This window comes from Chiloscyllium plagiosum, chromosome 36 (genome assembly GCF_004010195.1).
Source record: "Chiloscyllium plagiosum isolate BGI_BamShark_2017 chromosome 36, ASM401019v2, whole genome shotgun sequence".
Taxonomy (NCBI): domain Eukaryota; kingdom Metazoa; phylum Chordata; class Chondrichthyes; order Orectolobiformes; family Hemiscylliidae; genus Chiloscyllium; species Chiloscyllium plagiosum.
The window spans coordinates 4,298,233-4,313,965 of record NC_057745.1 but is presented as its reverse complement, the minus strand read 5'-3'; the positions used below and the strand labels follow the sequence as shown (position 1 = coordinate 4,313,965).

General features: G+C 39.4%; 1 protein-coding gene across 5 annotated transcripts in view; it reads right to left on the bottom strand.

The window, feature by feature from the left end:
- Positions 1 to 15,733, bottom strand: part of iqch (IQ motif containing H) — a 181,800-nt gene that overhangs the window by 52,404 nt on the left and 113,663 nt on the right. For all 5 annotated transcript variants that reach the window (XR_006309444.1, XR_006309445.1, XM_043677177.1 and 2 more), the window contains exons 15-16: positions 11,003 to 11,123; positions 3,325 to 3,611 (exon numbers count right to left, since the gene is read on the bottom strand). Coding sequence is in view for 3 of the 5 variants with exons in the window: in XM_043677177.1 (XP_043533112.1) it covers positions 3,325 to 3,611; positions 11,003 to 11,123 (408 nt within the window). In the remaining 2 variants the exon portion in view is untranslated. The remainder of the gene's footprint in view (positions 1 to 3,324; positions 3,612 to 11,002; positions 11,124 to 15,733) is intronic.

The following is a 15,733-nucleotide window of genomic DNA, read 5'->3' as shown; positions in this document are numbered from 1 at the left end:
ACACTTTGTCAAAATGCTCTGACAAAAGGTCACTGGACTTGAAACATTAGCTGTACTTACTCTCCAAGATATTGCCAGACCTCCTGAGTTTCTCAAGCACTTTCTGCTTTTGTTTCCATTTCAATCTATCCCTATTTGTCTTCACTATTCCCTGTGGTGGTAGGTTTCACATTCTAACCAACATCCAGGGAAAGAAGTTTCTCCTGAATACCTTGTTGGATTTATTAGTGACTATTTCTGAATCCTAGTTATTTAACTACACTAAATTTTAAAGAGATGCTTTTTATAAACTTGGCCTCTCATAATCAAACAGACTTATAACTTGCTGTTGGTAACTTATTAGGTGGGAATGAGGGTGTGGTGGTGCACAGCGCAATAAGGCTGCAGACTGCAATATGTCCAGATCCCTTGGAATAATTTTCAACATTGTTGTCCAGGTGATAATAGTGGAATGGATCACCCAGCATTTACACAGCCCAGCCAATTTTCATTAATTGTTTGAAAACAGGCACTTGAGTGATTCACCTCACTAGGTTAACTGCCAAGTACTGAAGATGAAATTATATCCAACCCCTTATTACAATTATCAACTGCTTCCTTTGTACAGTAGCAAACACTTGCATTTATGTAGCACCTTTAATAAGATAAAACATCCCAATTTGCTTCACAGGAACAAACTTTAATTCTCTTTCCTAAAAAAAAATCTATTCACCTCCACCTTAAAATTATCCAATGATGCCACCTCCTGAGGCAGTGAGTTTCAAAGTTGTACAGCCCTCTGAGCAAAGAAAATCTTCTTATCCCTATCCTAAAAGGCCAACTCCTAATTTTAAAACAGTGTCCCCTAGTTCTGGACTTACCAACAAGAGAAAACTCCCTTTTCACATCTATATTGCAAAGACCATTCAGGATCTTATAGATCTTAATCAAATCATCCCTTGCTTTTCTAAACTCCAGTGAAAACAATCTTTCCTCCTAAGACAACCTGCTCTTTCCAGATATCAATGTCATAAACCTCCTCTAAATTGCCTCCAACATATTTATATTCTTCCTGAAATAAAGAGACAAAAACGTCAATTCCTCTCATAATTCCTCTCAATTCCTCATGTAATAAAAGTTAGCATTCCATCATCCTTTTTAATCACTTGCTATACTGCAAACTAATGTCTCATGACTCATGCACCAGAACATTCCCTCACCTTGGAATTCTGCACTCACTCTCCATTTAAACAATACTTTGCTTTTTAAAATTATTCCTGCCAAAATAAGCAATTTCACATTTTCCCACATTATACCCCCAAGTCTCAGATTTTTGTCCACTCACTAAACCTATGTATAATAATTTCTTGGTAGTACAGAACAATCAGCATTCATAAAAGGAGACAAGAAGTTGAAACTTTTTGTCATGCATTCATTCATTGTTATGCAATTATTCATTCGTGGGATGTGGGCATCGCTTGCTGGGCCAGCATTTATTTCCCGTCCCTAGTTGCCCCTGAGAAAGTGGTGGTAGCACACAAGAAACGTATTTGAACAAGCGGGCATCCTTTTATATTGCACGAGAATAAAGTGCTGCCTGGTTGGGCCATCACCTGCCAATCTCAATTTTCAGACTAGCTAAGAAGACTCTGATTGGTCAGGGTATAGCTAGGGAGATGCAGCAGCAATTGACTGTTTCCACGACTTTTTATCGAAGTGTGTACAAATTCCTTTTGCCTAGAAAGTCGAGTCACGTGTATTTATATATGCAACTTCCTGTACATGCAAATGCATCATACTGCAAGCCCGACTGATGATATTATTTTGGCTTCTGGTACAGCTATTGGCATGGTCTGAGTGCTTTAATAAATGGATTTCAATAACAGAATCACATCTAATAGTGAATATAATTTTCTGAGACTTGCAAGAATGGAAGATTGCAAGATTGACATGTAACTGTTGTTGCTGCATCGCCTTGTCAAAGATGGCCCAACCAATCAGCACTGGTTTTCTCATGTTATATAAAATGGTGTTTTCCTTTATCAAGTCTGTTTCTTGAATCTAGTTCTGATGACTGCAAGATAAAAAGTTTCAATTTCTTGTCTCCTTCTACTTATAATTGGTCTGCATCCTTGTTATGCCATCTTCACATTATTCTTTCCTATCCATTTTGTGTCATCTGCAAAGTTAGCCACCATGTTTTCGTTCTCCTCATTCCAAGCTATTGATATAAATTGTAAAATGTTGAGGGCACAGCACAGATATGGGACCCCACACATGGTGTGATGAAAATAAGAAATGCAGAAGGAGTTAAAATTGGAGGAAACAATTCTAACTTATAATTTGCTGCCTCAGCCAATCGTATCTCATTCAACAGCACAATTGTATCTTCTGATCGATGTGGTTAATCCTCTGTGTGTGGTCCCCATAACCAACACTGCAACAGCTCTGTAAACAATTTCATATTATGCAGCAGAACTTTGTATCAATGAAATTCACATCTATATATTTCTAGCCACCCTGTTATACTGTTACAAGGGCATTAATCCATTTACAATCGATTAAGGTCCACCCTTGTTTCTGAACAAGTGAAATCACAATCATTAATTGTGCTACACCTCAGTCATAACTGACAGTATCTAAAACTGAAAACAGTTAACACCATCCTCACATATAGTTAAAATGTTGTAAATACAAATAACAACAGAGCAGAGGGGGGTTTGAAATCTTGAAGACTCAATTTCAGGTAACAGTTGTAAATAAGCTTCCTCCTTATAGTTTATCATATCAACTAAATACTTCAACTTTTCTCTCTGTACCACAAACTAAATGTAACAGCTCTACGTTTTAATTCAGCCTAAACCAGCACTGGATCTGGGAGTAACTTTGTAATCAATCTCACTTGTCTATTACTCACTATTTAATTCAAGAGAGTTGTATTTTTGGGGGCAAAGTAAGCTATTTTCCATTCAGTTAAACTATTCTTCTGGATCAGGAGGCACAATAATTATTATAGACCTGTTAGAATGAATCTTTAAATGAGTATTGAGCTAACTTATCGCAGTCAAATATAAATGTAAAAGGGCACTAATAAAACATAATTTAATTAATTAAAATAATACTTATGATATTAATGTACATCCCACATGGCAAAAGCCAGTCCTTTGAGTTTGCAATTAGTTCACTGACCTGAGAAGATGGATTAGCTTATTTGGTGGATTTTACAGCTGATATGTTCGCAACGCTTCACATTATTTTTTATAATCTCCTTTTTCATAGTCACCAAGGGATCTGGATCTTTATTAGTCAGTCTGATAAATGAACCTCAATTTGTGTCCATCTCACCTGCTGCTCCATTGTAAGTGGATGTATGAAGGTCACCAGGTCAATTGAGAAGAAGCCTATCACTCCTCTACATTTACAGGCCTCAGCGATCTTTATACACACCGAGTGCAGGTTGCCTGGATCCACAGAGCATTGTGGTACGGTGGTGCCCCAACATTCTAGTGGGCTATTGGAATGGATCTGATCCCCACAAGAAACCATTGATACCTCTCCTGTTGGTTCTATGAGCATGTCAATGGTGAGGTTGGTAACACTGTCTGAGGGAGGGTATGCCTCAACCACACCACCTAGGAGAAGAGGGGGAAATCAGTCAGTACCTGATGGAGGCAAATTACTTGAAAACCTGACAATTCAGATTATACACTCAACAGATATCAAGTCAAACAGATACTTCAAGGTTGATAAGTAGCTACCACATTAAGCCCTCCTCAAATAAAGAGGATTCCACTGAATATTACTCACAAAAGTGTTTATGATTATAAACAGTTTAACACATTCTTATTTTATGAAGTTGCCTTCTAAAGGTAGTTGCAAAAGTTTATTATTATGTATATTAACACCATTCTGCTTCAGAATTGAGGGATCTTCACCATGTTACAGGCCCAGATTAGGCCAGAAGCTTGATTTAGATGAAGAACATTAAAATTCCAGAAAACCATCCCTATCATCTAACCTTGACTACAACTGGTTGTTTATTAAATTAATTCAGTGTCCTTGCATCACCCATGCTACTTTTCAACTGTGAAATTAAAAACTGATTATTATTATGATAGAAACAAGAGACTTTAAATACTGCTTGCTTTTACAAACCCTATTTCTGCCCCCTTCTTGATTACAAACACCTATTCTGAGCCATGGTTCCATGGGTGCTGGGACACTTTCTTCTAATTCATCCATGGGATATGGGCTTCACTTACTGGGGCCAGCATTTATTACCTATTCCTAGTTGCCCTCCAGAGGGGTGAACTACCTTCTTGAAATGCTGCAGTTCATTTCATGTGGGTAAACCCACAGTGTTGTTAGGAAGGAATTCTAGGATTTGACCCAGCGACACTGAAGGAACAGCGATATATTTCTAAGTCTGGATGGTGAGTGGCTTGAAGGGGAACTTGCAGGTGGGTGGTGTTTAACTGTATCTACTGCCCTTGTCCTTCTAGATGATATAGTTTGGGAGTTTGGAAGCTGTTCTTCAGTTCTTCACCTAGAAAGTCACTACTTACACATGAAATTCAACAATATGCTTCTTTTAACTATGGAAATTACTGTAGCAAAGCCTAATCCTGTTCCCATGAAGCACTTGCACATTTTCCAACATGGGTCACCATGAGTTGGCACTGATCCCAAATGACCCATGGGGGTATAAGCTAACAGAGCACATACTGAGGATCAAACCGGTGACCACTAGGTCAGAATGGCACACTACCACAATAAACACCGAATTCTATACTGCGTGTCGTTTCTAAACCAAATGATAAAACACATTTTATGAAGATCACAAGAGGAAAATTTAACTTGATTACTAACTGAGTCTGAATGATATTGTGTACTTAACTTTATATAACACTAGAGAAAACATTTAAATATTACTGTTATTAAAATAACGTATTTTCTTAAATTTTAAGCTGTAATATTGCCATTTTAATAGTTGTTAACAGGCTCTCAGGAGCATTATTCTGAATAGAAATTGCATGGCATTAGAATTGAGTTGCTAACTGAGATCAAATTCTGATGAAATTCAATATCCATCATGAAAAAGATGCAGCAAATCTGCACTGGAGAATAGATTACCAGTTTTTAATGTGGTTTTCATCTCTGCGTGTTATCATTTACAAACAAAATGAAAAGCAGCCAAGCAAACACATCCACAATTCATGTTCCGGTATACTTGCTCCAAGCTGAATTAAAGAGTTTCTAAACATGAAAAATATTGGAGCTGCGAGAACACAATGCAACATACAGAAAACATTTCCAATAATGATGAGCAAACACTTTAGATTTGAATTTTTATGTTCTCTCTCCGGATCTCTTCCTCCAATTTTTCAAAATTGGACATGGCACTGTTTTTTTTTGCTAAAATGGTGCCGTCAAGTTTCCTCCTGTCATTTAAACAGAGAATAATGGATACCTGGCAGTGAGATAAAGGCTTTAATTGAATTAAGGGACTCCAGATGGCCTGTGTATAGAATAGTGGATACCTGGGAGTGATTACAAGGCTGTAATGTAATTGAGGGGTTTAAATGGTTTATTTATGTAGCCTTTTCTTTGGTACTGTGCCATCATCAGCACCTGTGTGTTACTCCTGCCACCAATGGTACCCTATAGTGTAAGGAGCACAAATTTTGCAGCTTTTGGCCCAAATTTATGGGTTACTCAGAAGACAATCCAACCTTTCCGGCATCAATCCTCTAAACTGATGTACACTGTGAGAAGGAAGGTGAGACCATAGGTTGGTGTGTCTATGCTCCAATGACGTTCCACAGCTCATCTGGACATGTAAACACACTGAGTGATTTTAATGTATTTCTTACTTACCACCTCCTCCTGAGGTCAGGAGAAACTGTTCTCCTCTAGTGGTGGATATAAACGGCAGACTTGTGGAAAGACTTAATTTTCTTCAAAAAGATTACATGTCTGCAAGTGAGTTTACAAGTTCTCTGAATAGGGGAGGACTGAGCTTATCTGATATTCTTTGAGACTTGAGCTTTCCTATGATGCTGCAGGCTGGCAGGATGTAATGTAGGGAACACAGCTATCCCGGAAATGAACAGTATAGGAGTGAGAGTGGTGAATATTAGAGTCATAGAGTTCACAGAGATGTACAGCACAGAGACCCTTTGGTGCAACTTGTCCATGAACACTCTGACCCAAAATCTTCCTCTACTGATTAATTAATTATCCTAAATTAATCTACTCCCATTTGCCAGCACTTAGCCCATATCGCTCTAAACCTTTCCTATATATGTCTTTTACATGTTGTAAAAGCGAGCGAGAGAGCCGTGGTCTACTAAAGAAATTGAATCTCTTGTCAAGAGGGAGAAGAAAGCTTATGTTATGATGAGACATGAAGGCTCAGTTAGGGAGCTTCAGAGTTACAAGTTAGCCAGGAATGACCTAAAGAGAGAGCTAAAAAGAGCCAGGAGGGAACATAAGAAGTCGTAGGCAGATAGAATCAAGGAAAGCCCTGAAGCTTTCTATAGGTATATCAGGAATAAAAGAATGACTAGAGAAAGATTAGGGCCAATCAATTACAGTAGTGGGAACTTGGGCGTGGAGTCTGAGATGGGAAAGCGCGAAACGAATATTTTTCGTCAATATTCACACTGGAAAAAGACAATGTTGATGAGAATATTGTGATACAGCCTACTAAACTAGACGGGATTGACATTTGCAAGGAGGAGGTATTAGAAATTCTGGAAAGTGTGAAAATAGGTAAGTCCCCTGGGCCGGATGGGATTTATCCAAGGATTCTCTGGGAAGCCAGGGAGGAGATTGTAGAGCCTTTGGCTTTGATCTTTTTGTCATCATTGTCTACAGGAATAGTGCTAGAAAACTGGAGGACAGCAAATGTTGTCCCAATATTCAAGAAGGGAATAGAGGCAACCCTGGTAATTATAGACCAGTGAGCCTTACTTCGGTTGTGGGTGGAGTATTGGAAAAGGTTATAAGAGATAGGATTTATAATCATCTAGAGAGGAATAGTCAACACAGTTTTGTGAAGGGTAGGTTGTGCCTCACAAATCTTGAGTTCTTTGAGAAAGTGACCAAATAGGTGGATGAGGGTAAAGGGGTTGACGTGGTGTATATGGATTTCAGTAAGGTAATTTAGTGGTTTGGATCAGAAATTGGCTAGCTGACAGAAGGTGGTGACTGATGGGAAACGTTCATCCTAGAGTTCAGTTACTAGTGGTGTACCGCAAGGGTCTGTTTTGGGGCCACTGGGGTCATTTATAAATAACCTGGATAAGGGCGTAGAAGAATGGGTTAGTAAATTTGAGGATGACACTAAGCTTGGTGGAGTTGCAGGTTACAGAGGGATATAGATAAGCTGCAGGGTTGGACTGAGAGGTGGCAAATGGAGTTTATTGCAGAAAAGTGTGAAGTGATTCACTTTGGAAGCAGCAACAGGATAAAGAGTACTGGGTGAATGGTAAGATTCTTGGTCGTATAGATGAGCAGAGAGATCTTAGTGTCCATGAAGCAGTGCTTCGAAAGCTAGTGCTTCCAATTAAACCTGTTGGACTAAAACCTGGTGTTGTGAGATTTTTATTCACGTACATAGATCTCTGAAGGTTGCCACCCAGGTTGATAGGGTTGTTAAGAAGGCATACGGTGTGTTAGCTTTCATTGGTAGATGGATTGAGTTTCAGACCCATGAGGTCATGCTGCAGCTGTACAAAACTCTGGTGCGGCTGCATTTGGAGTATTGCATACAGTTCTGGTCACCGCAATATAGGAAGGATGTAGTAATGTTTGAAAGGGTTCAGAGGAGATTTACCAGGATGTTGCCTGGTATGGAGGGAAGGTTTTCTCAGGAAAGGCTGAGGGACTTGAGGCTGTTTTCATCAGAGAGAAGAAGGTTGAGAGGTGACTTAATTGAGACCTATAAGATAATCAGAGGGTTAGATAGGGTGGACAGAGAGAGCCTTTTTCCTTGGATGGCGATGGCTAGCATGAGGGGCTTGGCTTTAATTTGAGGGGTGATAGATACAGGACAGACGTCAGAGGTAGTTTCTTTACTCAGAGAGTAGAGGAGGCGCGGAACACACTGCCTGCAACATTAGTTGACTTGCCAACTTTAAGGGCATTTTAATGGTCATTGGATAAACAAATGGATGAAAATGGAATAGTGAAGGATAGATGGACTTTAGATTAGTTTTATTGGTTGGTGCAACATTGAGGGCTGAAGGGCCTGTCCTGTGCTGTAATGTTCTATGTTCTATATGATCAATGCAAAGGTATAAGCCAAATGCAACTGTTGTATTCCGCATTTCCTCTAATGGGAGCTTTATATCTCTGTGGGAATTAAGTTTGAGAAACTGATGACTTGATAAAACAAAATAATAAAAACAATTTTAAAAACTGTAACCTTTCTTACAACTCCCAAGTATCGCAGCAAAGAGGGACAAATCAGATTGAAATTCATTAGCTTCTCAAGGTAGATTGGCTTTACCTAGTATATATTAGCTTCTCAAGGTAGATTGGCTTTACCTAGTATATATTAGCTTCTCAAGGTAGATTGGCTTTACCTAGTATATATTAGCTTCTCAAGGTAGATTGGCTTTACCTAGTATATATTAGCTTCTCAAGGTAGATTGGCTTTACCTAGTATATATTAGCTTCTCAAGGTAGATTGGCTTTACCTAGTATATATTAGCTTCTCAAGGTAGATTGGCTTTACCTAGTATATAGCTGAAACTGGCTGAGTTAGACTGAAAGTGGTCAACCGTCTAAGTTGAGGTAATTGTTCTCAGCATGGGAAAGGTTGCCAGGACAGGGCTGATTTCAACTATAAGGTCTACATGGGATAGTCTCAAAGCTCACCTGATGCCCATGGAGAAGGCCACCTGATGCCCATGGAACCATGGAATGGGGAGGAATTGGCATCAACAAAAAGACCACTACCATAGTTGGGCAAGTTTTTAAAAACTTCATTGACAGAAACCACTGGCAAAGCCAGTATTCATTGTCCTTGAGAAGATGATAGTGTGCTATTGTAGACATAGAGTCATAGTATGGAAACAGATGCTTTGGTCCATTTTATCCACACTGACCAGACAGTCCAAACTGATCTAGTCCCATTTGTCAGCATTTGGCCATTCTTCCTCTAAATCCTTCCTATTAATATATTGCTTGATAAGCATTTTGAAAGGGCAGTTAGGACTCAACCACATTGCTGTTGGTCTGGAATCACGTGTCAGAACAGGCTACGTAAGGATGGCAGATTTCCTTCCCTAAAAAGACATTAGAGAACCACGATTTATTTCCGAAATGACAATCTGACATGGCCTGGTCATCATTACTGACACTAGCTTTAATATTCCAGATTTTATTTAATTAATTTCATTTAAATTCCTCAAATGTGTGGTGAGATCTGCATTCATGTTTTCAGATTATTAGTCTGGACCACTGAATTACTAGTCCAGTGACATAACCACAATGCTACTGCACTCTTATTAAGCTAGCATCAACAAACTCCTTGTGATTTAAGACTACTTGTAGAAATTCAAGGCTCTGGATTCACTAATTCCAAGACATAGCCTCCAGTCTGTTTTAATGGCGTGCAAACAAAGCACTCCTACATTTTTTCAGTGGTGTACTGAGGGAGTGCTGCACTATTGGAGTTGCCACCTTTCGAGTAAATGGGAAATCATCGGCCCTTAATTTTGCATAAAAAAGATTCCATGGCATTATATCAAAGAATAGCAGGGCAATTATGGCTAATATTATCTCACAACAAACACCATTGAACCAATTAACTGGTCATTATCCTAACTCTGGATTAGTGGTGCTGGAAGAGCACAGCAGTTCAGGCAGCGTCCAAGGCGCTTCGAAATTGACGTTTCGGGCAAAAGCCCCAACGTCGATTTTGAAGCTCCTTGGATGCTGCCTGAACTGCTGTGCTCTTCCTGCACCACTAATCCAGAAATTGGTTTCCAGCATCTGCAGTCATTGTTTTTACCTCATTATCCTAACTCTGATTATGGGAGCAAATGCTGAAGAGAACGCTGAAGAAACTCAGCAGGTCTGGCAGTGTTTCGATTCCGTGCGGCTCTTTTTCAGAATGTTAACTTTGTTTCTGTCTCCACAGATGCTTCCAGATCTGCTGATTTTCTGTATTTATTTAAGATTTCCAGCATTCCTCATATTTTCCTTTTATTTGTTTGTGGGAGCTTGCTGTGCACAATTAACGACTACATAGAACATAGAACAATTCAGCAGAGTGCAAGTCCTTCGGCCTTCAATTAGGGGGCCTTTTATGCCGGCCTTTTATCCTACTCTAAGATCAGACTAACCTACATACACCCTTCATTGTACTATCTTCCATGTGCCTATCCAAGAATCGCTTCAATGTCCCTAATGTACCTGACTCTACTACTACAGCTGGTAGTGCATGCCACCCAACACTCTCTGCGTAAAAAACCTACCTCTGATATCTCCCCTAAACCTTTGATGACTACATTTCAAAAGTGGTTCGATGGCTGGTAAAGTACCATAGTACGTACTCTATCTGTGAAAGTTATTTTATAAATGGAAGTTATTTCTTTGCTATAACATTACAGTAGCTCTCCATAATAGTATTTTTAGGTTGAGAAGGAACTATTTCACTCATGATATTTGGACTGATTCTTTATCAACTCTCCAAATGTTAATAATCTATAAAAATCACACAACACCAGATTAAAGTTCAACAGGTTTATTTGAAAGCATTGGCTTTTGGAGCACTGTTCCTTCATCAGGTGGTTCATCACAACCACCTCATGAAGGAGCAGTGTTCCGAAAGCTAGTGCTTCCAAATAAACCTGTTGGACTATAACCTGGTGTTGTGTGATTATTAACTTTGTACACCCCAGTCCAACACCAGCACTTGCAAATTATTAATGACCTTTGAAGAAATTATGATTGTAGTAGAGTAACATAATAATAAGTCAAATTGCAGAGAGAAGAGAAAGTTTTATACCTTGACAGAGGAACATCTCTAAGAACTTCTCCCATGTTGGGAATATGTTCTTATTAACTGGTTGTGCATGCACTGCCAAAATTCCAGGCAACTCCTTTGATAACTTCAACTCAGCAGGTTCCTAAGCAACACATTAAGCATCAACAGAGATTATACATAAAAAAGTGAACTTTAAATACTTTGAAATGGAAATTGGAAAATTAACACCATCATGTCAGCACACATGTAAAGACAGCAGCCATTTGTTTGCTATTTCTAACATCATTTTGGTATTTTCATGTTACATTTCTCAATTCCCCAGTTCCTTTTTCTTCACACTTAAGGGACATTCTTGGCTGCAAATAAATATATAGAAATTGAAACCTCTCTGATATAATGGACAAATGTTCATGTATTAGACTATTTGATATAGGGTATCTGCATACAATCTAATACTGGCTTTACTTCCAACAAGGATCAATGGACAATGATCATGAAGTGATGTCATAGCCAATATTTTCACTCCCAAAGGTTGGTGCATCCATAACTACTGGAACAGCTATGATTAGTTGAATCAAATACACACTCTGACATAGTTTGGTCAGTACCACACCACATGATTAATGAAGCCATTGCATTCTCCAGAAAACGAATACTGGCTTTTAATTATGTCCTGCTGTTCGGATTTTTTTTTGTGTAATTTATTATTACAGACATGGCCTGCTGTTTTCTGTTGGTTGCACCTGCTGAGTATATGATGTGGTAAAGGAAGTAATTTAACATTCATTCATATAAGGAGTTGAACTCATCATTTAAGCTAATGCTCAACCTCAGTACTGAGGGAGTACTGATCATGATGCTGTTTAGCTGAGATGTTGAATCATCTCACAATTCCAGTGGTGAGTGTAAATATTAAAGGTTCAATATAACTATTTGAATAACAGGGAGTTATCCATGTTCTTGGACAAGATGCTTCTTTTAATGGTCATCATTAGAAACAGATTCACTGATTGTATTACTACTATTACCATTTGTAGGATTTGCTGTGCACAAAGGTTCATAAATCCCTTTCATACCAAAACTTGCTCACGTGTCAATCTTACTCTGCACTAGCTACTATACTCACTGCATCTGAATGGAATTTCTTTCTTAGCCTCATCCTTCCCCATCTCTATACAGCAGTTTTACTTTAGGTAGAGATGAGGGTGGCTGAAGCCAAATGATCTGAAATTCTTTGGTGACAGCAAATCATTATCAGTATGTTGCTTTTCAAGATTTTCAGTGAAATGCAAATGTTTCTGCGTCTGAGTGGAATTATTAGAGTTCAATTTGATAGAAACATTAGCACTCCCTTTGTTAACCTTCTATTACTGTCATAAGTGGATCAATGTATTTTTATACAATTACCAAAAAGCCCTTAGCATTTAATGCAATTTGTGCATGAAATCAGGATGCAGTCGGGGGACATGCCAGGGGCAGCACCAGGCATGCATGAAAATAAGATGGCAACCTGGAGAAGATAGCAAACTGTATTACTTGCATGTCAAACAGCAGATGTCACCTCCTCCAATGAGTTGTTTAGTTGTCCATCACCATTCACATCTGGGTATGGCAGGACGGCACTGCTTAGATCTAATCTACTGGTTGTGGGATTGCTTAGCTCTGTCTAAGATATGCTGCTTATGCTGTTTGGCATGCAAGTTGTCGTGTTGATGTCTCATTTTTAGGTACACCAGGTGCTGCTCCTGGCATTTTCTCTTGCACTCTCCTTTGAGCCAAGTTTGATGCCGAGGTTTGATGGTGATGGTTGCTTAGGAGGTATACAGGCCATGAGGTTGTTGATTGTATTGAAGTATGATTCTATTGCTGATGATGTCCTACAGCACCTCATAGATGCCCAGTCAAGTTGCTAGATCTGTTCAAAGTCTGACCTATTTAACATGTTGATAGTTGGCGAAAGTGAGTGCTCCAGATGCTGGAGATTAGAATTGAGAATGTGGTGCTGGAAAAGCACAGCAGGTCAGGCAGCATCCAAGGAGCAGGAAAATCAAAATTTCGGGCAAAGGCCTTTCATCAAGACCAGAAACACATTGATAATGCCAACCAATACAATCTAAAGTATTATTAATATGAAGGCAGGACTTTGTCTCCGCAAGAACATTTGTGCAGTGGTCAATCTTACTGATACTTTAATGGACAAATGCACCCGCAGCATATTCTTGCCTTTTGTTAGTTCTCCCATCACCTGCTACTCAGTCTAGCAGCAACGTGTTCTAGGATATGGCAAAGTGAGTGGGTCAAATCTTGGCAGATGGAACATAATGTGAAGTTATGTTAAAAATTGTACACTTCAGCAGGAAGAATAGAAGAACTGAACATTAACAGACAGCACACAAGTTCAGCAGATAATATGAGAAGCAATTGGAATTGAGGCTTTTACTCAAAGGAAATGGAATATAAAAATAAGAAATATTGCTCAAACTATACAACGCCATAGTTAGACAGCACTTAGAAAACTGTGAACAGTTTTAGTTTCCTTATCTAAAGAATATACTGGAAAGGAGACGATCCAGAAAAGGTTCACTAGGTTGTTCTGGGCATGGAGAGTTATTCTTTCAATGAGAACTTCAGTAAGTTGGACTCGTGTTCATTGAAGTTTATAAGAATGAGAGTGACCTTATTGAATCATATAAGTTTCTTGAGGAGCTTGATAGAGTAATTGCAGAAAGGTTGTTTCCCCGTGTGGGAGAGTCTGGGGTCAGAGGTCATTATCTCAGAGTAAGGGGTCACACATTTAAGACAGCGATGAGGAGGGTTTCTTCCTCTCAGATAGTAGTGAATCTGTGTGATTGTGTATTGAAGAGGGCTATTAATGCTGTTATGTATATGCAAGGCTGAAATGGACAGATTTTTATCCAAAAGATACAGGAGCAGAATTAGACCCTTTGGCCCATCAAGTCTGCTCCACCATTTCGATCATGGTTTTTTACATTTTTCAACCCCATTCTCCTGTCTTCTCCCTGTAAACATCGACCCATTACTAATCACGAACCTATCTATTACTGTCTTAAATACACTCAATGATTTTAGTCTCCACATCCCTCTGTGCCAATGAGTTTTATCCTATAGCTGAATAAATTCTTCCTTATCTGAATTCCAAAGTGCTAACCTTTCACTCTGTGGCCACACCCTTGGGTCCTAATCTCTCCCACTAGTGGAATCATCTTTTTCCAAGTCCACTCTATGTCGTGCCTCTCAGGATTCTCTAAGTTTCAATGAAATTCCCCCCTCATTCTTCCAAACTCCAGTGAGTACAGATCCAGAGACCTCAACTGCTCCTCATATATCAAGCCCTTTAGCCCTGTGATCATTCTTGTAAACCTCCAAGGCCACCACATCCTTCCTTAGATACAGGGCCCAAAAGTCAGTCAGGGGATCACGAGATTTGGGAAAAGGATACACTGGCATTGGAGGCAGTCCAGAAAAACTTCACCAGATTGTTTAAGAGGTTTTCTTGCAAGGAGAAGTTGAGTAGGTTGGACTTGTGCTCATTGAAGTTTACAAGAATAAGAGGCGATGGAAAAGTGAAGAGGAGGAATATCACATCAATCGTGATCTTTCTGAATGGTGGATCAGACTTTATGGGCTGAATGGTCTACTTGTGTTCTTATATCTAACGGTCATGTAGTGATTGTAACAAGATCAGCCAACTCGAACCTGTTGAATAGGAGTTATCTGATTGGGGCTCTTAATCTGGGGCCTAGATTAGAGTGGTGCTGGAAAAGCACAGCAGTTCAGGCAGCATCCAAGTTAATCTGGTCCAATCCCTGGATGACAAATACAAAGGGGAGTGTCAGAGATACTGCCCCTCTGAGAGAGACAGTTCTAGAGTTAAAGACTGTTCATGTGCAAATAAAGGGTGACTTGGTGAGGGCATGTGCATTTCTTGCATCATGTCTTTGTTTGGGAAGGTTGACTCATTTGACCCTGCTGTCAAGGATAGGGCCCAGTACATAGAAAGAATGTTGTTTTTTTCTGGGCAAACAACATTGTGGCAGATGAAAAGCATCAAGTAATTCTTCTGACAACCTATGGAACCACAGCTTTTTCTGTTATTAGGAGCCTAACTTTGAGGCACCAGATACTAAAACCTTTCAAGAATTGATGGAAGTGCTAAGGAATATCACAACACCAAGCATTCTCTAATTTTGAGATGCTGTCATTTTCTTACTGGATAATTCAAGAACCAAGGGATCCATATCTGGATTTTTGACTAGGTTAAGACTACTGCCAGAAACCTGTGACTTTGGTTTAATCCTTAATGAGATGATAAGAAACTATTTGGTATGTGGGATTAATGATGTAACCATGCAAAAATGCTTACTAGCAAAAGCCCAACTGGACTTCAAACAGATGCTACAACTGGCTTTATCGCTGGAAAATGCAGCAAATGGAGTATATAGATTGCAGGGTATTCTGAAGGAAGTGGACACCTTTGTCAGTCTGACTGAGCTTGGAGAACACCACTTGAGGGCGGGCAATTGCATAGTTGCACTCAGGACATATCCTGAACAGAGGGCCCACAGCAAAACACTAAAATAAAACCAAGTCTCGGCCAAATGCTTAAAACTTTCTTCAGGATCCTGGCGGGCAAGCCATTGTACATGCTGCTGGAATGTGGACTTCACACAACTAAAGAGTCCTACTGGACCTAAATTGAGTAATTACTCATAGGGCAGTATCCAGGAGAGT